The 25,669-nt window shown below is 27.3% G+C and overlaps 1 protein-coding gene across 1 annotated transcript; it reads left to right on the top strand.

Annotated features, from left to right (window-relative positions):
- The first annotated feature begins 23,519 nt into the window (after positions 1–23,519).
- LOC113860169 (scarecrow-like protein 32) lies at positions 23,520–24,920 on the top strand. The gene has a single exon (XM_027492836.1). It carries the CDS (start codon positions 23,520–23,522, stop codon positions 24,918–24,920), a length of 1,401 nt encoding a protein of 466 aa, XP_027348637.1.
- The last annotated feature ends 749 nt before the right edge of the window (positions 24,921–25,669 follow it).

Here is a 25,669-nt window from a genome sequence, read left to right on the forward strand (position 1 = left end):
TTAGGAATATTTTCTTTATAGTTTCTTGGATTTGACCTCCTATAAGGTTGTTAAGGAAAATAAATCAGTTCAAAATATTATGATTACCCCTTGTAAAATAATGATTAATTCAATAGTAATATAATTCACATGGACATCGAGCAAAATCATTGCAATAGAAACAATATTGTGTTTATTATCATATCTAGTCAAACTCCACTTGCGAATTAACGTGCCTTAATTTTTTAGGTTGATTTGAGTGGAGAAATGTCAAAAATCTTGTTCAGATTGGGAGCTATCTTCTCACGGTGAAAGGAATGCCAAAATTACATTGCAAATTAACTTTCAATCATTAACATTTTAAGAAACAATGAGGAACCTAACCAATTGTTAGCGTTTAAGAAAAAAATTAAACAACATATTTAAATAAAATATATGAAGTATGAATGAACATGTGTAACTTGAAATAAGAGGATAGAAACACCATTGAGTGTCGGATATTATGATTCCAAAATAGACTTTGAGCCAATTAGTATAAATAAGCAAATAGAAACAAAATAAGAGATAAAAAAATCAGAAAACTCTATGAAAATAGTTGGGAAAGTTGTGAGAAAGCTTTGCAGTAATTATCTACGAAGTGCAAACACATTATTCGAATGAATGCTAGTCCTTTAATAGCAAATTGTGCAAACTAAGTTTTTAATTAGGAATGATTATAGGAAATATTTTTAAAATTATGGATAATTATTTTTAAAATATAGTAAATATTATTATTCTTATTTAAGGTATTCTATTTTTATTTAATCTTATTTTTTATTTTATTTTATTTTATCATCCACTGTTAGAGTAATTATATGAAAAATATTCAATTACTATATAAAATTGTAAAAAATTATAATATTACAATTAAGATAAAATATTTAGATATTGTAGAATTGATTTTTTATTTTTATTTTTAATCATTATGGGTGCTATTGGTGTGGATGTGACCATTATTTTATAGAAAAATATATGAATATACTCATCAAATAAAATACAGGATATATTATAATAATTAGTAAATATTTATTATTTTTATTTCAGATATCCTATTTTTATTTAATTTTATTTTTAGTTATGCACCGTTAAAGTAATTATAGGAAAAATATTCAATTACTTCTTAAAAATTATGAAAAGATTACAATATTACAATTAAAATAAAATATTCAAATATTGCAAAATTAAACATTTTTATTATTTTTAATCATTGCAAATGCTATTAGTGTGGGTGTGACCAATATTTTATAGCAAAATATATGAATATAGTCATCAAAAGAAGATACTATAATAATTAGTAAATATTATTATTCTTATTTAAGGTATTATATTCTGATTTAATTTTATTTCTGATTATGTACTTTTAGAGTAATTAAAGAAAAAACTTTCCCGTGTTAAACCTGATTAGAAAACATATAACATAAAATATAATTTAATATTTAGTTCAAATTATTTATTTTTTATTTAAAATATTTTATTGTATCTCTAGTTTTAAGATTTTTTTATTATTAGAAATTTTTCAAAAAGAAATACTATTACTCCACAATTTTTATGGATAATTATTTTTGAATTCATTTTATCTCTAAAAGATTTTTTTTATTATTAGAAAGTTTTCAAAAATAATTATAAGATATACTATAATAATTAGTAAATATTATTATTCTTGTTTAAGGTATTCTATTTTGATTTAATTTTATTAGAGATATAATATTTTTTAAGATTCAATTCATTCGTAAAATTATGAAAAAATTACAATATTAATTATTAATAATATATACCAAAAAGTGAAACAAATTTATTAGAGATACAATGTTTTTTAAGATCCATTGTAAAAAATTTTAAATTATTGACAATTAGTATTAAAGGAATTAATGTAATTAAACTAATTTGCTCATTTACTATTTAAAAAATCAAAATTAAAGAATATTGTAGAATTTGTTATTTACATTATTTTCAAAACTCTTTGTGCCACGTATATAGAGGTAGATTAAGTTTAGTATATAATACAGGTGGATAGAAAATAAAATTAATTAATTAATTAATCATCGTGAAAAAATATCTTTTAATGTCATCTTTTTTAAGAATAAGTTAAATTAGAATTTTTAATATTTCTTTAGAAATATTCATAGCGATTAATTTCTTTAAAAATATCATAAAGTCTAACAATTTTAGTAGATTAAGTTAGAATTTTTAATTTTTCTAATAATTGAAAACAACTTTTAGCCCACTAAAATATTAGAATTTATTAAATGAATTATTAAATTTTCATAAACTTATTAAGATCTAATTTTAAATAGATTTTTCTTTCAAGTATTTTAGAAAATGAACTAATTCTTGAAAAATTATAGCATTATTTATATTTTATTTTTTTAAGAACAAAATTGGGCATTTTTTTAAATAGTTTTTTATTTTTAAAATACAAAAAATATGAAAATCTTTGTTATATTATATCAATATGAGATATTAATAAAAGTTGTCAATGTCAGCTTTTTTATTAGATATATCAAATCACAATCAAAATTCACTAATGATGAGATTTTAAAAAAATTATTCATGGCAAAAATTACTATTAACAACTTTTGGTGCTATAATAAAAAATATATATGTAAAATTGCCATTGGCGACTTTTGGAAGTTAAAAAATAAAATAAAAAATCACCATTAATAATTTTTGAATAATATTAATTAATCTAAAAATCTTAAAAGTCATTACTAGCGAGTTTTGAGATATTTGTTTATAAATATTGAGTCCTTTCTTTGTTGAAATTGTTACTGAGTAGATCTAAATATATTTTAGTGGTGAGATTATTACAAACACTTGTGAAAGTGTGTTATTTAAGTGTGAAAAGCCAACATGTATGTACATAGATAGAATAAAAGTATGCAAAATTTATAAGGACATTGATTCGTGCTTATGTTGATGATGTTTATACGATTGAAGGTGGTAACTAATTTTAGAGGGGAGCAAATTTTTGCAAACAAGAGAAGGAAGAGTTTTGAGGAAGAAGATCTGGAAAAAGAAAGGAAAAGAGAGAGCAAATTTTATTTTTCTAAAAAGAAGAAGATGATGATAAACGAGAGTTTTGACGGAGATAAAAATACTAAAAAGAAGGGGAGAAAGGTTATATTGTTGATTAATGTTAGAGCTACCGTTAACCACCACTGCATCCATTCTCCAGGAAACTAGACTTCGTTATAGGTATTTTTTCGCATCTCCCTTTACATTTTGAGTAATATGCTTCCTTCACTAATAATATTTTAAACTTTGATATAATGAACAACGAAAAGGTAATAGTTAATAAAAAACAAATTATCATATGGAGTAATAGACAAGTTCCCAGATCTCTACTTTATATATAATCATATTATATTAGTATTTTATATAGTATATATAATAAGAGTGATGTGATACGGAATCAAAAACCTGTCATGCTCATTTATTCAATTAAAAGCAAATAAACAATGACTATTTGATTTGATAAGCTTAAGGCTCGGTACATTGGCTCATGGGGTTCTCTTCTTCTTCTTGTTTTTTTTTTTTGAAACATTTCGGTTATACAATTCAAGTCTACCTAGCTGAAGAATGATTTATCCTAGCCTTATTCAAAATTATTTGATAAAAAATGATATAAATTTTTCTTCTTCTTCTTTTTTACAGTGTTTATTTTATTATTTTTTAACCTATTTTTAGTGAAAATCTTGTATTTTATTTTATTTTATTTTAGTACTTTCAATAATAAAAAAATGTTTTAAATTAACTAAAATATAATGTTAATTTTCATTCATTTAATTATATTATATTTGACTCATATTTTTATTTGCAAAAAGTTATTTCTCTTCATCAAGAACCATAAAAAATAAGTAGTGTAACATAAAAAAAAATTTACTAATAATTCTCATGCTTTTGTTTATATTTGATTTATTTATTTATTTATAATTTTTATATTGTTATTTCGTTAGTATTGTTAGTCTTTATTGTATTGCTTGATTTTGTAATGTTGATGTAATTTAATTTCATAGGTAGTATTTTCTTATTTCGTAATAATGAATTATTTTTTTATCCTATAAATAGATAATACACTATTTGCATCAATTTATAACATTAATGTATAATTTATGTATCATCATGTGTTATGGATTGACAAAATCTATGTGTACCAATATTATCTTAGGTTTTATAAATTATTAATGTATTAAAATAATTTAATCTGATTTATAAAAGTAATCAATTATTATTATTTTTATTTTTACTTATCATTTTAATATTTTTATCATATTAATGCGACAATTTATAGTGTTATTGTATAACATCTTTACTTTTATACACTTTAAATTGTTAAGACTTTTGTGTATAGGTCCTACGCAATATAAATTTATCAAATAAAGTTATAATCTTTTTATTAAGTAACTATTTTCTTTGGTCAATTTAAATATATTTATTCCTTTCATTAAATGAAATTAATTTCATATTTTAATTTTTCTTAAGTCATATTTCAAATTTTGATAAATTAAATAACTAATCATTTCTTTATTTTATTTTACAAATTTTGCAACATCGATGTGTGATTTACATTGTCTTCAATTGTCTAAAAATTATTAGAGATTCATGTATAGCTTACGCTATCTTAAATTTTCTTTCAACATTAATCATAAGTTAAATATAAATTCAAATATTACATTTACAAATAAAAATTTCTTTTAACAATTTACAATATAGTTGTGTGATCTTCTTTCACCTTCCGTATTATTTCTTGTAGGATACATGTGTAACTGCGTTATCTTGTATCTTAAATATTATATCTTATAAAATAATTTTGATCTAAAAAATAGACTTTATCTTACTAATCTTTATCGACCAACTTCAAAATTTTTATGATAGAACTACATAACTCTGAGTTCTACATTACAACTGTGGATACGTAAGAGCAGAAACTGTATTCGTCAAGTCAAAATAATTTTTAAAATAACTTTTTTCTTTAAAGATACTGAGTTAACATTTCAATAAATAATTTTTTTCTTCTAAAATAAAAATAATTAATGTTTAGGAGTTAAATAAATATTTTTTAAAATTAAAATAAATTTGCACAATTAACTTAAGTTAACTATTTTTAAATGGACATTGTAGGGTGCTAATATATTCCTTATACTTAAAATGACTCCTAAACTTCTTTTTAGTTTCAAAGTATTAATAATTATGTTATTAATAAGTTACATATAGAAATTAAATGTATTAATAATTACAAGAATATTATAATAATTTACCTCCTGAACAATCATTCGATCCAGAGCCAATCTAATACTCCCAATATTCTTAAATGGTGAGTTTGTTGGATATTATATTTTTCTCCATCTGCTAACAAGTGAAAATACTACTAGTTCACCAGGGATTAGAGTCAACCACAGTAGTCAATGCCAAGTCCATACTTGCAACAATATTATACACCCACAAATTTCTCTAGCATTATATTGTGAACCACGATCCAAATCTCTATAAAGAAACGAAAGGCATGTTAAACCTCAATTATAATTCTCAATTTCATTTACCTGTGCGAGTAACTACAGAAAATTTGTATGTACCATTAAATTGCTTTTATTTGGCATTAAAACATGTCTTAACAAATTAAGAATATATCTACATGCATGTTGTGTTCTTCTAATGTCATAATTAACAAGAAGCCAACTAATATGTTCTATAAACTACTTTAATCTAATTTCTGATTTTTCAATATCACTCGTTGATGGTCGACCCCATAATAACTCATCACACATGTTTTGAACCACTACAGAATAAGAAATAGTGGACCTAAGTAGTATACAAGTATCTTCTAATGTAATTATGTGTTTTCTGCAAAGTAAATAAAATGTTTGCATTTCAAGCCTCCAACATTTGCCAAGTGCATTAATTAGAAGACCATTTATTTGCATATGACAAATTTTAGAAACTAGATCAAATCCACAATTGCGTAATATGTCATTTATTTCTTCTTTAGGTGACATTATGGATAAATGAGAGAGTCTAATTGTCTTATTTTCTATCATAAAAAAATTATATTAGTCCACATGAAATTATTAAGTCAAATTTATAAAAAAAATAATAAAAGTATAATTTATTAAATTTACTAACCAATTATAGCTAAACAATAATAGAATTTAGGTCTCAAAATAATAATACAACTACAATTAAAATAATTATTCCTACTTATATTAAATAAGATGTTAAATTTTTTAAGAATTTCTTTTTTATGTTCAACTTTTTAAATAAGTATTTAACAACACAATTTTTGTAATTGACTATAAATAATTAGAAATATAACATAAACAATTTCATTATGGTAACTTTTACAAATAAAATGTTAGAAATATAATTTTATCTAACTTGCCCAACTTTTTGTTATTTCTTATTTATATTAAACATTTTCAATTAATATTATATGGAAAACTTGTTTTTAATTGACCAAAAATAATTACAAATATAGAAGAGATACCTAAAGAATTTTAGTTCTACACCTTTATCTTTCATTAAGTATAAGTTTGTTATTTAACAGCTCATGACAATTATTTTTTGTTACATCTATAAGCTCTTAGTTTAGTCTTTCTTTGTGTATATAAAGAGGTTCATTCTACCTCTTCTTGGTGTGTGTATGTGTATTCATTTTTATTCAATTCAATAATACAATTCAATTTCTCTCTTTCTCTCATCTTCATCAACTCTCATATGGTATCAGACTGTGATCCAAACATGGCCACACAATCTTCTTCTTCTACTCCTTCGATTGTTCAAACTCTTGTACCAATTTCAATCAAGCTTGATAATGTCAATTTTCTAATATGGAAAATGCAAGCAACTGATGTCATTAAATCCTTCAAATTGGCAAAATATGTGGATTATCACAAAGATGATGATATGCCTCTAAAGTACTTTGATTCATAAGACAAATTGTTAGATAAAGTTTCAGAAGCATATTCAAATTGGGAGTAGCAAGATCAATTGATCTTTACTTAGCTTTTAACATCTATGTCACCAAATTTGCATTCAAGAATGGTGGACTGCGATCATGCATTTCAGATTTGGAAATCTTTACATCTTTACTTTGAAACACAATCATGAGCTTATGTTTGTCAATTAAAATCACAGCTTAAAAGAATTAAGAAACAAGATTCTTTGAATTCATATCTTCTTGTTATCAAGAAGATCATCGATACCTTAGCATCAGTTGGTTCACCAATTAATCCTGCATAATACATTCAGATTATCCTTGATGGTCTGCCAAGTGAGTATAATCCTCTTGTTACTTCTATCATTTGAAGAATTGACTTATATTTTGTGACAGAAATAGAAACTTTGTTAACTACTATGGAGACTAGGCTAGAAAGACAGAAACAAGAAGAACAAGAATCCTTGAATAAGCAAGCAAATTATGCTCAATTTTAATGAGGCTTTCAAGGAAGAGGACATGGATATTTTGGAGGCTTAGGTCAACAAAATAATAAAGGAAGAAACAGAGGATATTTTAGAAGTGGCAGGAATTTTGGAGGACGACTTGGCCATTGCTTTGACAAGAAAAACAACTATAATAGACAAATGTGTCAAGTATGCAATAAACCAGGTTATATAGCCTTGAACTGCTATCACAGATTTAATCCCTAATATCAAGACAATAGTGTTCAGCATGTCTCCAACAATTCAGAAACTCAGCAACAAGCAATGGTGACTGAAGCAAATCTTGATGATCAATCTAATATCTCAGCTATTATGGTAGTTCCTGATACTTTTTATGATCCAGCTTGGTATCCTGATACAAGAGCTACCAATCACATCACAGCTAATGCATCAAACATGGCGAAGAAGTTAACTTATATAGGAGAGTCAAAACTCAAAATGGCTAATGGAGATTCTACATCCACTCAACATATAGTTCATTCTTATCTTTACTCTTTTAACTCAAATAAACCTCTTTTCTTGAAAAATATGCTACATGTTTCTTCGACATCTAAGAACTTGATTAGTGTATCTCAATTTTGTAGAGATAACAATGTGAAATTTGAATTTACTGCTAATAATTGTTGTGTCAAATCTTAGGAAACTAAGCACACACTTTTGGAAAGACATTTCACAAAAAGACTCTATGTTTTTTATAACATTTTTGTAGGACCCTCAGTTTGTAATTTTGTTACTACAGAAAATTCTAATAGTATTTGTGATTTGTCTAGTAATAAGTGTGATTTGTATAGAATATGCCATGCAAAACTAGAACATGCAAACTACAAAATTGTAGATGATGTTATGAATAAATGTGGAGTTTCGGTTTCTAAAAATTCTACCTTTTCTTTATGCAAATCATAAATCTAGGAAAGTTACATAAGCAACTATTTTATTCTTCAAATACTGTTTATAGCAGTCCTCTAAAACTTATATACACAGATATACAGGGACCTACACCGTCTTCATCTGACAGTAGGTACTATATAGAGTTTATTGATGCTTTTTCAAAATTCACATGGATTTATTTGATTTATAATAAAAGCCAAGCACTGCAATGTGTCATTCATTTTAAAAACATGATTGAAAATTAACTTAATTCCAAAATCAAGTGTATACAAACTGATGGAGTAAAGGAATACTTGGCTTTTTCAAAATACTTAAATAATCATAGCATTTTGCATAGAATAAGTTGCCCATATACAAATGAGCAGAATGAAAGTGCAGAAAAAAAGCACAGACATATCATTGATATGTGATTGTCTCTTTTAGCTCATGCATCTAAGTCACTTAAGTTTTGTGGAGAAGCATTTCAAGCTGTTGTTTATATAATAAATAGACTTCCAACACCTACTTTACAATTTATTTCACCAATTGTGAAACTTTTTTCTACAAAACATGAATACAATAATCTTAAGGTGTTTGGATATGCTTGTTATCCTTACTTAAGACCATACAACAAACATAAATTTGATTTTAGGTCTAAAAAAATGCATATTCATTGGTTACAAACCTTCCTATTAAGGCTATTTGTGTCTATCATCTTCAGAAAAAATCTTTATTTGTAGGCATATTTTGTTCAATAAACATGTATTCCCCTTTGCTACTAATTTAGCTTTCTTTAGTTCATGCAAAAATAGGTCTGATAATGATGTTCCTTTCATTGTTCCATCTATTCCTATTATTCAACCTTCTCATACATTAAATCCATCTACTACATAGAATATCTTCCCACTAAATTCTCTTACGACCATCACTACCTTACCTTCAACTAATCTTGAAACATGAACTCAACTATCATTAACTAGTGACACCACTACCATAACAAACACTCACCTTATGATTACTAGAGCTAAAGCAGGAATTCATAAACCAAAAGCATACAACATTGTCAAAACTACTCCTAAACTTAATCTTGACCTTTTTCATGAACCTAGATCTATCAAAGAAGTTATGGCTATTCCACATTAGAAAAAGGTTATGGAGGAAGAATACAAGACCTTAATGAAGACCAACCTGAACACTGACTACTCTTCCTGCTGGCAAAAACTTGATAGGATACAGATGAATTTTTAGAGTCAAAACTAACTCTGATAGCTCCATAAACAGACACAAAGCAAATGGTTTTGACTTCTCTGAAACATTCAACCGTGTTATTAAACTTACAATAATCAAGATTATCTTAAGTATTGTTTTATCAAGGAATTGAGATATGAGACAAATTGACATAGCTAATGCTTTTCTAAATAGAGACCTTCAAGAAGATATATACATGGCTTAACCCCCCAAGCTTTATTCAACCTGACAAAAGCCTTGTGTGCAAGCTCCAAAAGCTCCTTTATGGACTCAAACAAGCTCCAAGAGCTTGGTTTGAAAGGTTACACCTATCTTTATCTAAACTTGGCTTCAACTCCGCAAAAATGAACTTATCTTTCTTTCTTAGATTTCATAAGGATCATATCATCTTTATTCTTGTATATGTGAATGATATAATCATCTGTGATTCCTCTACATCAACTATCTCCTCTGTAGTTTAACAATTACAAAGTGAATTTCCTATTAGAGACCTTGGTTTTCCAAATTACTTCCTTGGCACTCAGGTTGATCAACTTCCTAATGAAACTCTAATGTTGACTCAAACACAATATATCACTGATATCTTAAAAAGGATTAATATAAACACGACTAAACCTATCAAAACACCAATGGTTGCTGGTTTGAAACTCTAACCTTTGGAAGGAACAGTTCATGATGAAGTAACCCAATAAAGATCCATTATGGGTAGTTTACAGTACATCACAATTACAAGACCAGAAATTGCTTTTTCAGTTAACAAAGTTTGTCAATTCATGGTAGCTCCTAAGGATGCTTACTGGATAGCTGTCAAAAGAATCCTAAGTTACCTAAGTGAAACTCTCAATACTGGTCTACATCTCACCAATCTCTTGACTTCACAATCAGAGGATTTTGTGATGCAGATTGAAGATCAGATTTGGAAGATAGGAAATCAACTACTGGTTATGTAATATATCTTGGAGCTAATCCTATAAGCTAGTCTTCTAAGAAACAACAAGCAATCTCCAAGTCTATAACTTAAGCAGAATACAGAAGTATTGTTGCTATAGCTACATAAATGGCATGGTTAAAGAATCTTTTATATGAGCTTCACATTTCCATAATATATTATAATAACCCGAGTGTTGTTTTATTATCTACCAATCCTATCTTACACTCCAATACTAAACATTTCAAGATAAACTTGTACTTTATTAGAGATAAGTTCAAAAGAAGCAATTGATTGTCTAACACATTCCTTCATCAGAAAAAAATAACAGACATTCTCACTAAAGCCCTATCATTTCCTGCCTTCAATCATTGCAAAAATAAATTGACAACTTATGATAGTTATTTTCTATTACATTCATAAGCTCTTACTTTAGTCTTTCTTTGTGTATATAAAGAGGTTCCCTTCTACCTCTTCTTAATGTGTGTATGTGTATTCATTTTCATTCAATTCAATAATACAATTCAATTTCTCTTTTTCTCTCATCTTCATCAACTCTCATAAAATATAACATAAATTTTTGCATTGCAAAAAATATGTCATAAATTATTATATTTACTAACTAATTATACCAAATAAAATAAATTATATTTTTTAAACTAATTTATAATATTTTTACAATATGTTAATAAATGTCAAAAACACTAATTAAAGAAATTAATTTAATTTAATGGTGGTATGAATAAAAAAATCTGCTTTTATTAAATATCCTTTTTTAGACACTATTTTGCTTTTTTATATATTAAATAATTTTAATTATTACTTAACAGAATTTTTTTTTCAAATGTATCAAAATAATTACAATAATAACAATATATTATATTACCTTAAATGTATATTTCAAAGTTTATATTTAGTAACTATTTATACTAAAACAAATAATTGTTATGTCATTTTTCCAAAAATAATAAAATTTAATAAGTATGTTAATACATATAAAAATAACTAATTACAATTATTTCACAATTTTAACTTAACTATATAAATAAATATATATTTTATTCTCAATTACTCAAAATTATAAATATATTTAACAAAATTGTAATTAAATTTAAATTTAAAAACTAAAAAAAATATTATACTTACATTTAAATTGTGAATTTTCTCTAAAATATGCATCCTTAAATCCAAAGTAAAATCTCTAACAATCTTTAAAAATAAATTAAAAAAAATTTATACTCAATTTTTTTTTAAAAATTTTTCTTAACCTTTCTTCAACCTCACAACCCACCCTTCTTCTTTCTTCTCTAAGACCCTTTTTCTTCACACGATTTCATTTATCCCTCTTCTTTGTGCATGATTTTCTTTAACCTAGGGTGACATTTAGAGCACCAAAATTTGTCATCGGCAATTTTTGACTCCATCATTACCCACGCTTGCAGAGAACAATGATTTTGAAGAGATTACTGATGCAAAAATTGTTATTGGTGATTTTTTAGAGCTCAGAGATGCCTGACAAGCGTGAATGACTACAGTGGCGAGTGGAACAGACCTACCCAAATCAAAGATCACCAACGAATATTTTTCAGAACCTTTAGACTCCATTAATGGCGTTCACATTGTTGTAGAAGTGTTACAGGTCTTTCAGACACCATTAATGACATTCAAAGGTTACCAGTAGTGACTTTTCAGGCATCCTAGGAGATCAGAGTCAGGTCACTCAAGTCTGCAAGTTGTAAGTTTTCTTCTGTTTCATAAAAAAATTGTCAATGCATTTCTTGGAACACCATATTCACGTATATTTGTCAAAAAATCATATTTTAGGTATTTTATTTATGTGTTACCATATTTAAATTATTCATCCACAAAATTAAATTGATTTTTAGAAATTAACATAGAAAGCAAGAATTTTATCCCATTGGCTAGAATTTTTGTTAAAATTTTGTATATAACATTACAAATGGATATGGGTTTATATCAATTCACAACAATTTTTTTAAGGATCAATAAAAACTTCATTAATAAATTTAAAAGTATATGAATAAAGTATATCTCACTTAAATTTTAGAATAATCAAGCAAGTAGATCATCGGGAAGAAGAGATTTATAATTTCACATAATAAATAAAACATATTTAATTTTATTTAAACAATTTGATTTGTTAAGAAATCCTAGATTGCTAAAGAATTAAATATAATGTGGGAATTAGAGTGTTTTGAAAATAATATTTTAAAACGAGTTGGCAATAATATAGTTGGATTAAATACTTAATTAAGTTTATATATTTTTTATATGATAGATCAATTTCTTTAATATCTTTGAAAAACTTTTTTCATATAAAAATAAAATATTTATTATTTTTTATATGTGAAAATATACTATTACTTGAAATTTTAGAGTATCTATTTTATTATATTAATAAATTCATAAATTTGTTATCATGACATAAGTAAATAATTCTTATTATATTGACTCAAAATATTATTAATTGGTCATTTTGCTACTTTTTGTATCAATTTGATATATCAAAATATATCAAGCATTTCTAATATTTCATTTTGTGCTATTATACTGACTAAAATATTACTAAATATTTTTTTTATCTGCAATAGAATTTTTTTTATCATGTATAAGTTATTCTTAGTATCAATAAATATATATGATTTTATACCATAAATTATCTTTGACTTAAATATATAAAATTTTATTATTAATAAAATTCACGATTCTTTTATTTAGTGAGTCATTTTTAAATTTTTTTTAGACAACTTCACCATTTATTTTTCTTAATTTTTAGTTAAAATAAATTTGATTCCTATTATTAACACTTGTTTACAAAATAGTCTTTGCACTTAAAAAAACATAGTTTTAGTCCTTATATGAGTATTTTGCTACATTTTAGTCTCTTTGATTATCGTTAACACCTTTAACGATCGGGATCAAAAAATAACAAAGCACTCATATATGGACTAAAACATATTTTTTTAAGTATAGAGACTATTTTGTAGATAAGTATCAATTATAGAGACTAAATGTATAATTCTGCCTAAATGTAATCTAATTTTCAAAATAAAAATTATGTAGTATAAATTTTATCAATAAGCATCACCTAAGAACAATCTAAAAGGCAGCATAAATTTTCTTTTTTAAAGGCATAAGTAAAAATCAGGATGTCCTTCGTTGTTACCCTTGAGGTCCTTTGGATATACTTAAGGTAACGCCAACGCCTCTTGTGAGATCTCTTCATGGGTCATCTGTTTTGTTATAAAATTTGAATTTAAATTCTTCAAAAAATATATATAAAAGAAATATCTTCATTTGGCTGCAATAGAAGGCAAACATGACTGTGTTTCCTATTATGCACAGTTGTGCATCATTTTGAAGCATAAGTATGCTGATTGTTCAAGGTCTGGGCATGCTTCATGTAAATTGGCATGATTCTCTTAAGTTTTTGACCAAATCAAATCAAGAATAAGTACGTTTAAACATGTTGAAAAAGTGTATCAAAATACAAACTTATCACATACTCATAAGAAGAGTACTTGGTAGATAATTTCCTTTGCTTACTAGACCTCTTAAGTTGGGCTTGAGGTAGTTTAAGAAGATGACCAAGATTCTCATCTTGTGACATCTTACATTCCTCTTCAACATCACCAAGTTTCTTCTTAACAAAATCATATAACTTGTAATCATATTAATCCTAACCATAGCCAATGAAGATGCATTGTCCAATCTTCACATCCAACTTCAATCTTTCATCCTTCAAAACATGTACAGAAGTATTAAAGAATCACAAATGATCATACCTGATGTTTTTGCCAAACTAAATTTTGTTAGATACCTCTGTGTTCAAAGCAACTGCACAACTAAGATTAATAAATGTATTGCCATGTAGAATGCTTTAACCTTAAAATGCTCATATAATCTTGCTTCAGAAAGCATACACCTAACTCTCTTAATCAAATTCCTATTTATCCTCTTTACTAAACTATTTAGCTGAGGAGTTTTAGAAGTCTTTTCATGTCACATACCTTACTGCTTGTAATAAACATTAAAAGGTCCACAATACCTACTATCATTGTTAGTATAAATGCATTTAAGTTTCTTGTGTGACTATCTCTTAACTAAAGCTTAAAATTGTTTGAACTTCTCAAACACTTGGTCTTTTGTCTTCAAAACATAGACTTAAAATTTCCTAGAACAATCACAAATAAAGGTAACAAAGTAAAATGTACCACCAAATGACTTTACTTTTAACAAGCCACAAACTTCTACATATACTAATTTAGGCAACGTTGACTTCTTTGAGACATGATGCTTCTTAAAGGATACTCTTAATTGCTTACCAATCATGCAATGAGAATACTTCTTCAATTTTTCATTCTTCAATCCTGAAAGTACATCTCTTTTAACTAAACAATTGATTTTTTTTTTCCACTAATGTGACTAAGTCTTTGGTGTTACAGATATATCTATATATCCATGACATTCACACTGTCTTTAGCAACCAAAGTTTTTGTCAAATATAGTTTAGAAAATTTCTCCCTTTTAGTAAACATCAAGTTGCCTTTGATGAGCTTTAATTTTTCAAAACTAAATTGGTTATCATAACCACTATCACCAAGCATCTCTATAGAGATCAAATTAAAGAGACATACAGAGTATGCTTGAATCCTCTAAGCAACAACTGCGCTCATATGTTGGTTTGCAAGTAAACATTATCAACACTAATTACCTTTGACACATCATCATTACTCATCTTCAATACTCCAAAGTCACTTGAAGTGTAGAGTATGAAGTACTCCTTCTTTGGTGTAACATGAGGTGTAGCACCACTATCATTTATCCACATACTCTCATTTGATACAAGATTCACTAATTCAAAGTTACAAAGAACAACGAGATAATCACCCATACTAGTAATAGTAATAGTAGTAGTAGTAGTAGTAATGACACGATCATCATCATCATCATGATCTTTCTTCTTTGACTTATCTGTCTTGCCTTTATTCTCCTTTTTCTACAAAAAACCATTCTTTTTTATGTATTTGTTTTGTGCAGTAATAACACTTCACATTTTTGTATATGGACTTACTTCTCTTATTTTTACTATCTTTTGATTCTCTTATCTGACTTATTCCTTATTTTCAGTAATAAGGACTTTCGATTAATATGAAAAACCTTGTGTCTTTCTTCTCATCTCCTTATTAAGAACACTATACTTTATCATTTGAAAAGAGACCACCATCAAGGGCTAAGTTTGTAATAGAGAACTTAAATGTTTTTCAAGACTGGGGGTGAAGAATTCAATAACAATAGATTTCATCATCAAACTTGATGTCCATTCCTGACATCTGATCAAAGAGCACTTGAAAGTCATTCAAGTGATCTAAAATGAAAGTTTCTTCCTTGTATTTCAAATTTACATTAAATCTGAACAAATTCAACTTGTTTTCAGACTTAAAAGGTGCACAAAGATTCAATTTTCTCCCACAAAGTCTTGGCATGTGTTTCACCTGCAATGTGGTTATCAAACATGGAATCTCACCTGTGAGTAGTAAAGACGAGCATATGCATTTTCTTCACAAATAGCAAGTCTTCCATTTTTCACTTCCACATGTGATAATTAGTGTCACTCGAACAACTGCAATGCTCTTAAATTAAAGAGCTCTTATGCTACTTTAATAGGGGACATCAACCCAAATGTAATAATAAATAACGTTGCAAATTTAAATCTCCCAATTTACAAAAACTTAAACCTAAGTAACAACAAATATTACAAAAACTAAAAATAACAAATAAAAAGTAGACACTGAGTTATTTAATGTGAAAAATTCTCTTAACTTGAAAAGTAAAAACTATAAGTTGTCTTGATAAAAGAAATAACTTTATTATGACCGAATAAAGATATAAAAGAGTCACATATAAGTGTATAAACTGTGATTACAATCCACCTTTAATTATATTTCTTGCTTAAGCGCATACATCATATGTTAACTTCCTTTTCCATCGTGTACGTAGATGAGAGGAATATAGGTTTAGAACATTTCACCAAACGATAATATTTCTATTGCAATAATCAAATTAAAGACAAATAGATGGGCTAATGGTCCTTTTCTCTATTGGGCCCAGCCTGGCCTAAATACATTATAAACTGCATAACATTTTTATATAATTCAGACAAGAAAAAAAATTTAATATAATATGTGATAGGCAAAAGTGACATACCATGACGAAGATCAAAGGTCCATGACTAACACTAGCACCCAGGTCGGAATAGTGGGCAGGACTCCACCAAATATGGTTATAAGTAATAAAGAGAAATTTATATAACAAAATTTAATTGAATTAGTATAAGTATTATTTTTAATTAAAGTTTTATTTTGGTAATATAATACTAATAATAGTTATCGTATTGCTATGTCACAACTTATATTAGGCAAAAGAAACATTCAAGCTTTAGCAAGGCCCTTCCAAACACTGTAGTCACCGACAAAGAGTAATAAGAGGTAGAGGAAGTTATCTGAGAAGTAGAGATAGTATCTAAAAAAAAATAAGAACCGATTAAGAAAGGGAATAAATAAATAGACATGTGAAGAAACGACTAAAAGCATGCAAGGGAGGGGTTAAGGTCATTGTTGACCCTGTAAGTCTGTAAGTGTATGTTTCGATTGCATTATTTTGATTGATTATTTTAAAAAAATTGTAAAAATTACTATTAAATCTTGCTACGTAATATATATATATATATATATATATATATATATATATCTCAATAATTTACATCATAAAAGTTGATTAACATACTAATATAAAAAATTGTTACACATTATTCAATTCTGATTCGAGTGCCATACTAACGATATCTATTTAGTTATTTTTTTCATTTTATCCTTAATAATTAATTATTAGACATAACTTTACATCTTTTTTGTAATTTTACACTTAAAATATGTTATTCTCTTTGCAATTCAAATGTAATATATTTTTTAAAATTACTTTTTACTTAACACATTCAAACATAAAATTTATTTCATATAATCAATTATTACAATAATCAATTATATATTTTTTAAATTATTTTTTTCAGCTAATCCAAACACACTGGATCTCATCCTTATTCAAGCCTTGATGTATGAGGGAAAAAAAAATTTACACAATCTTTACTGAGAAAAGTTTGTATAGCTTGATTTTGATAGAATTTCTTCTTATGTTAAGTTATTCTCGAGAAAATGCATTTGAGAAAGTAACATTCACATGTTTGTGCAAGCTTGAAAAATAAATATATCTTAGGACATTGTCAATTTTCATGAAAGTGACATTTTCCTGTTTTTATTAATTTGTATTCCTATAATGAAAGGGAGGTTAGGTATATTTCATTTTCATAGCAATATTGGAAATTATAACTTAATTTCCTTTCAACTCTTAATCTTTCCTTTTATTATTTGAATATAAAAAAAAATCTTAAAAGTAGATCCCAATCAAAACATATTTATGAATTTATTCAACAATAACATTCCTTATCATAATTAATATTTTAAAGAAAGTCCTTTATAATATGTAATACTATATCTTAAACCCAAGAGTACTATAACTTTCGTAATAATTCACGCAGACTTGAGGTTTATAGGCCCAAGTAGCAGACGCGCGCTTTCTAGTTTCTAGGACTAAGAAAATTTCGAGAACTTCGATCCATGGAGTCCCACAACTTAACATCCCAAAAATGTTATTACTGTGTGAAAACGATTTAGTTGTTATTCACAAAGCAAAAGTAAAGTTCCACAATAATTTGCGAAAAGAAACTCTCGAAGGAAAAACCAAATGTCTTTCGAAGTTACTACTACTGAACAAAGTTCATAAAATCAGATACCGAAAAATAAATAAAAATACCTTTAGATAGAATAAACTAGAAATTGCATAATGGAGGACAAAAATTGTAAAATCAAATCAGAAGCACAGTACTGATAGGATTTTATTTATCTCAATTTTAACGTTGAGGTTAAATATTTAAAACTAGTAATTTTTATTAACAAAAGATTTATTATATTAAATATTTAAAGATATTAAAGTATAATAATATTTTATTTTAATAAAATTTTATTATTATTATTAACTATTTAAACTCAATTTTAATTATAAAAAATATTAACATCAATCGTGAGATCGATTTTAAATATATAAAAATTAATTAACTTTTATTATAAGTTAAATAATTTATTATATTTTTATGAAATAAATACTTGTCCAATAAAATATTTTCTCTTTTTTAAATTTAAAATTAACTCCAAGGATTGACATAAACAAAATAAAACAAATGAAGTTAAACTAAGTTTTCTGTTTCATACATAATAGAGTTAAAATAATAACTGAGCATTTTTTTTAATAGGGGTCTTTTATATTGGCTATTCTTTAATTTGTCTAATCAAGATTTAATAGTTTTTACTGATGAAACAAGTTATTTGATGTTGTAATTTGACATATTTGAAAAGAAAGAAATGCTACCATTCTTTAGCATTTTTCTATTCTTCCTAGCTGTTGCTGGATTTATTGATGACCACATCTAAAGCTATGGGAGTTTGATTTAAGACATTAGTTTAGCTTCTTGCTCCCTTTAGCTGCTGAGTTATAAGGAATTTATTTAAGGTTGCAGCTAGTTATCTAGAATGGCACATAACTAATTTGGATAAAAAATAATTTTAAGAAAACTTTGGTTTTAGTTTTGATTATTTAAAATTGTAATCATGTTTTATTTCCTCTGATAAATACTATAAGAAATTTGCTTAAATGTATTTCTTTTACTAAGTTTAAGCATATTTTTAAAAAAAGACAATCAGTGTATTAATAAATTTGCCAAAATGGATTTTTTTTTTTTTGGTCCGGACTTGCATGAGATGACAGGTTAGGCAAATCAATGAACGAATTATAAAAACTCATATATACTCACCTTTCAGAGAAGTTAATAAAAATAATTATGTACTTTTTTAAATTTATTTCAAAACAATAAAAATTAAAATTTATAAATAAATTATTTATATTTTTTTATTAAATAAATGTTAGATTAAATTTTGCATGTAAACATCACTTAAATTATTTTTTATTAAACAATTTTTCTGCTCATTTTGGATCTCTAATTTATTGAACACGAACCAATCTCACGTCAAAAGAAAACGAGAAGCTACTATTGAACTCAATCTGAATCAAGAAAAATAATTGGTGATTGCTAATTTGCTAATAATGATTGGCTAGATAATTTTGGATTAAAAACATTTTATTCCATCGTCTGCTAGTTAATCTTGAAATACATATATACTAACAAGAAAAGAAATTGTCCTTTTTCATTAATATAGCTCAACATTCGAAGCTGCTGTCTTTATACCTTTGGCTTTGTTATGTTTTGGGTATGTTCGCGTCCTAAAAATTAACATAATCCACCCAGCGTGCACATTATGAATGATTTAAAATAGAAAGAACATTGATATCACAATGGGTATCTAAATGCACATGGTTATATACCTTACTTTCATGCTAGCATTTTTTGTTTTTAGTGCTAATTTTAATCAAGGAAATGTTTACTATGGATGGCCAGAGAATTTTCCTGCAAGAAATTATAAAATACTGCTTCAAGACAATTACTTTATCTCATATGTCCTGTAGTTGTTGTACCTTGTTTAGGAATCCTCCTCAAAATTCTGATGCACAAATATTAAAATTACGGTTCCTTAACTTATGTGTATCTCCTTTTGTGCTTCCTTCATATTCTTCTCATTCCTTTCTTTATCTGACAATAAGACTTCAATTATATCATGAATTATGAATGATAGAGTTAAATAACCGAGATAGAAAAAGTTGGTCAGCTTTTTAATTGTGAGATTCCATTCTATGCCTGAAACACAGAAAATTAGTTAGCAAATGAAGAGCTGTATGGTTAAAGAAACAAACATGCTGGAGCTTTCTGAGATTTCTTGGAGACCATGATTTGTATTAATGTAGATCCATATGGTTTTTTTCTTTTTTCTTTAGTGTTAAACACACTCACACGTGAGTGAGTGCGTGCGCGCGCAATTTTGATTCCAAACTATACTATACAAAATGTTTAATCTATAATTTTGAAGAACAAATTTCTTTCTTTCTTTTATATTGGAGGTATATTTTTAAAATATTTATATAATAGAATATATAAAATATAAATATAATTATCTACTGTGTTATTTTATAATTATTTCAACGATATAATTAATGTAACATTTTTCTATACACAATCAAAACTTACTTATTATTTATATTTCAGAAAAGTATGAAATTAAACCTTTATTTACTCATATTTATTAACATTTTTAGTAATAGGTCATTAATGTGTTAATAGAATAAAAATTTATTTACCTAATTTCTAAAAAATTGTTATTTATTCTATTTAAACAACAATTTTACAATGATCATGATTGTATGTAAAAAATTGTTATCAAAATAATAAATAGTACTTCTAACTTAAACAATGACTTCCCAAGGTCAATTAAATTTTAATTATAAATTTTTTACTTTTAATCAACATTTTTAATTATTACCTAGACTGAAAAATATTACAGTGATCGCAGCAATATACAAATCAAAATCCTACCTAAGTACCAAATATATTAATATTCCATCAAATTCTGAAGAAAAAAAAGAGAGAGCTAGAATGGAAAATTGAAGGAAAAGCCTGAATTGATGAACAAAATTGTGTTTGCATGGTAAAGCTCTAACCTAAATTTAGTAGTCTATGTGGAGTGAGGTAATTTATTATTATCATGTTGTAGAAATTTTTTTTTAAAAAATATTATATTAGTATAGAAGAGACATGTGATAAGTATTTTATGTATAATTTATTAAAAAGTATAAAGATAAAAAAATATAAAATTATTAAAAATTATACATTATAAATTAAATTCTACTTAAATAAGTTTTTAATTTTTTTAAATTATAGATTCCTTCAATTTATATATTTATTGAATAACTTTATTATCTTATTAAAAATATACTACAAACTTTTAAATAAAAGGAGAATGGGACCGAGGATAAGAAGAAAACTAATGATGTATAGCCGACAAATATATACAGTACTTTTTGACCAGCGATTCTCAGTTTATTTTTGTCTATTACTTCTTTCGAATTTCGATGTAATTAATATATCAGAGATTAGTTAACTTAGGTCCACTCGCAATTTGCATTGAAAGTTTCTGATATTTATTGGAGATTGTCCTATATTCCCTTACGCTGTTTATATTTCATATACAATTTAATCATGTATGCACTAGTTTGATATACAAAGCTAAGATCAGCTAGCTAAACTCCAAAGTTTGTTGAAAAGTAGACTTATAGTAATTCAGAAAGATATGTACAAAATTACAAAATGGTTGACAAAATAAGTGGAGAAAATGTGCATAAAATGTGCAAGTATCCACCGAATTTCGGGTTCATTCCTTTTACCTAAAATTAAAAGTATGCTCTGATATTTTAGTATATTTCTCCATTGTGTTAATTTGTTGATTAATGATCTTAATTCTGCATCTCAGTCTTTCCATTCACAATGATGGACTTAATACTTTTAATTACAATATGCTATATCTAATTAATTTTCTCTATATGTATGAAATTGCACTACATTCTTTCATATGGATTAATCATGTTTAGATGTTGATTTTACAGAAGTTATATTGTGCTTTTAGAGGATTTTGAACTTACAGGCTAAGGATTGTACATGAGAAAGAGAGTTATAAAGGAAAAGAAAAAAGATTGGAAGATAAATTTTAAATATATTTTATTTAATAATTTTTTAATATTAAAAATAAATATAATATAAATTTATTATTATAAATAATATATAATTTTTAAATTTTAAAAAATTATCTATCCCCTTCTTTAATTTAAAAATTTTTTCTCCAAAATCCCTTAAATGTTGACATCTATAACTTGGTTGGTTCTCTGAAATAATTCTTCATCCTCAATTTATCTTGTAAAAACAAAAAATAAATCAATAACAATTCATCTTGTTTGAATTCACTTTGTCAAAGATAACAATTTTTAACTTTTCACATGGATAAGAATGATTCTAACGTAAAACTGATAATTAAAAGTACATCATATATTTACTCTTAATTTTTTTTACTTTAGCATTTAAATAAAATTGATTATCCTAAACTTACTCTTAAAAATGTCATGTCTAAACATAAATATTTGTTTTTCTATGGTAGCAAGATTTCCCCAGCATTAAACTGAGGAAGGTAAAACAAAGTTAGGTATATACCATGTACTAAGGCAGGAAGAAGCGCAGAACAAATTATGATTTGTTGAATTATTATTATATATGTGATGGCCCGTGAGAGAGTGAGCCAAAAGTTTAACTGCCTCAAATCCCCCTACAGTGCCCACCATTACATGACAAAATCCCAACACCCAAATACAAACAATTTGGTGGCCGGCTACTTCACATGCCACCAAAATCCAACACCAACAGTGCTCATACGCCACAGGTGCTAACCTCTTCTTCTTCATCCTCCTTATATTTACACCCATCTCTCTCACTCTTTTTCTTTCTTAACTACGGAAAATCAGAAAAGGGTTTGTGGAATTAGTACCTTTTGTAGCCACGAAAGTGATGTTCATACCACTCCTCCTTTTGCCTTAACTTGGCCGTTATGCACATCTGAAAAAGCCTGAACTTTACCAAGAAGGGTCTCTTTTGCCGAATTTGACTTCAAATATGTATTTTTTGGGATGAGAGTTTCCCTCTCCACCGATCACTCTCTATTGGGAAGAACGATACTATAATCCTTTACGAAAAAGCTGAACTGTCTATTTATCTGCACAATTCTCCCAAACTCTTCTGCAAAATCTTACCCACAATTGGATCGTTTCCCGATGGCAAAGACACCCACTTCTAGTAAGGGTCCTTTCTCTTCATCTCCTCCCTTTTCTTCTTAATTCTTCTTTCCCTACTCTTATTTCTCTTCCAACTTTTTTCTCTTTCCATTTCCACACACTTTCCATGACGCAATTCACACCTCTTTTGCACCAAATCACACCCCTCTCCAACCCCAACCCTTCCATGAACAAAAACCAAATTCCTAGAACAAGACCGTGGCCTGCTACAGGGTTCCTAACATCCAAGGCTTTAACTAACTTCGGCGACACAAACTGCATGGAACAGTTACTTGTTCACTGTGCCAACGCCATCGAAACCAATGACGTAACTCTTGCACAACAAATCCTTTGGGTCCTCAACAACATAGCACTGCCTGACGGTGACTCTAACCAACGCTTGGCCTCTGGTTTCCTTCGCGCCCTCACCGCTCGCGCAGCCAAAACGGGAACTTGCAAGATGCTCGTTGGGGTAGAAGATGCACGCACCAATTTCACCATAGACACACACAAATTCTCAGTCATCCAACTAGCCAACTTCGTTGACTTAACCCCCTGGCACCGCTTTGGTTTCACTGCGGCTAACTCCGCCATTCTAGAAGCTACCGAAGGGTTCTCTGTTATCCACATCGTTGACTTAAGTTCAACGCATTGCATGCAGATTCCCACGCTCATTGACGCCATCGCTAGCCGCCACGAGGTTCCTCCTTTAATCAAACTCACCGTGGCTAATGCAAACTGCAGAGAAATCCCACCTTTGCTTGATCTTTCATACGAAGAACTTGGAACAAAGTTGATCAATTTCGCTAGGTCGAGAAACGTTGTCATGGAATTCAGAGCGGTTTCTTCGAGTTACGAAGATGGGTTTGCGGTGTTAATTGAACAGTTAAGAGTGCAACAACAACAAAATTTAGTTTATGCTTCAGAGGCTCGTCCAAGTGAAGCTTTGGTTATAAACTGTCACATGATGCTTCATTATATCCCTGATGAAACCCTATCTTCAATTCCTGACACAAACCCGTCCTCTTATATTTATGATTTTTCTTCTATTGTTACTTCCACTTCCTCTTTGCGATCTTTGTTCCTTAAAGCACTTCGAAGTTTGGACCCAACGGTTGTGATCTTGGTTGATGAGGATGCAGATTTTACATCCAATAACTTGGTTTGTAGGCTAAAGTCAGCCTTTAACTATCTATGGATTCCGTATGACACGGTGGACACGTTTCTTCCAAGAGGGAGCAAACAAAGGCAGTGGTATGAGTCAGATATATGCTGGAAGATTGAGAATGTTATAGCGCATGAAGGGGTTCAGAGGGTAGAGAGGGTTGAGCCTAAGAACAGGTGGGAACAGCGAATGAGGAATGCAAGCTTTCAGGGAATCGCTTTCAGTGAGGACTGTGTTGCGGAGGTGAAGGCCATGTTGGATGAACATGCTGCAGGATGGGGACTGAAGAAGGAAGATGAACACATTGTGCTCACGTGGAAAGGCCATAATGTTGTTTTTGCTTCTGCTTGGTTTAATGCTTGAACAGTTTTTGCTGCTTTGTACTTTAAGAATATTGTTTTCTTCTTCTTCTATATTTAGTCTTTGGTCTTCGATTTCTGAAGAGTAAATAAGTAGATCATAAGTTATTTTTATGCATCGTCAAGGTTTTAGATTGTCTCACTCTTGATTTTCCACATTTCAAATTTTACCTCGTTAGTTCCGTCCTCTCTTTTTCCTTTTTTTTTTCTTTTTATTATTATCTATTATATTTATTTATTTTTTATTTATCTTTTCTTTACTTCTGATTCATAAACCTATTGATTATAGTTTATTTACTGGTTCATGACGTTAATAGATTAGTTCACATGCTTGTCAACCAAAAATTGTCATGTTGGGACTAGTGTGAAAATTAAGTACATAAGAACATTTTCCTACGAAAAATTCTATTCTTATAACAAAGTTATACAACATTTTTGTATAAATAAGATAAAGAAAGACAAAAATATATAAAATAAAGCAAAAAAATGGATAAAAAATGTTTGAAGCCTTTCCAACATGTATTTGTCTAGCTAATAGTATCTTACAAAATCTCAGATATTGAATTTGTCTTTGCACATCAATTATAGAAAGGAGAGAGTATACAAGGTATGGTTGAAATTTCTACTAGAAAAATATGATTTTAAAGGAAGGAGAAAATCCCAATTTGAGAAAAATAAGAATAAAGTATTATATATATATATATATATAATACATGAACATTCTCAAATTAAAAGACAATGGAACAAAATGTG

The sequence above is a fragment of the Abrus precatorius genome, unplaced genomic scaffold, assembly GCF_003935025.1.
Source record: "Abrus precatorius isolate BTA unplaced genomic scaffold, Abrus_2018 Scaffold2, whole genome shotgun sequence".
In the NCBI taxonomy this organism is placed as follows: Eukaryota; Viridiplantae; Streptophyta; class Magnoliopsida; order Fabales; family Fabaceae; genus Abrus; species Abrus precatorius.

Excerpts from the sequence above, each read along its gene's own strand:
- LOC113860169 (XM_027492836.1), top strand. The coding sequence starts at position 23,520 with ATGACGCAATTCACACCTCTTTTGCACCAAATCACACCCCTCTCCAAC.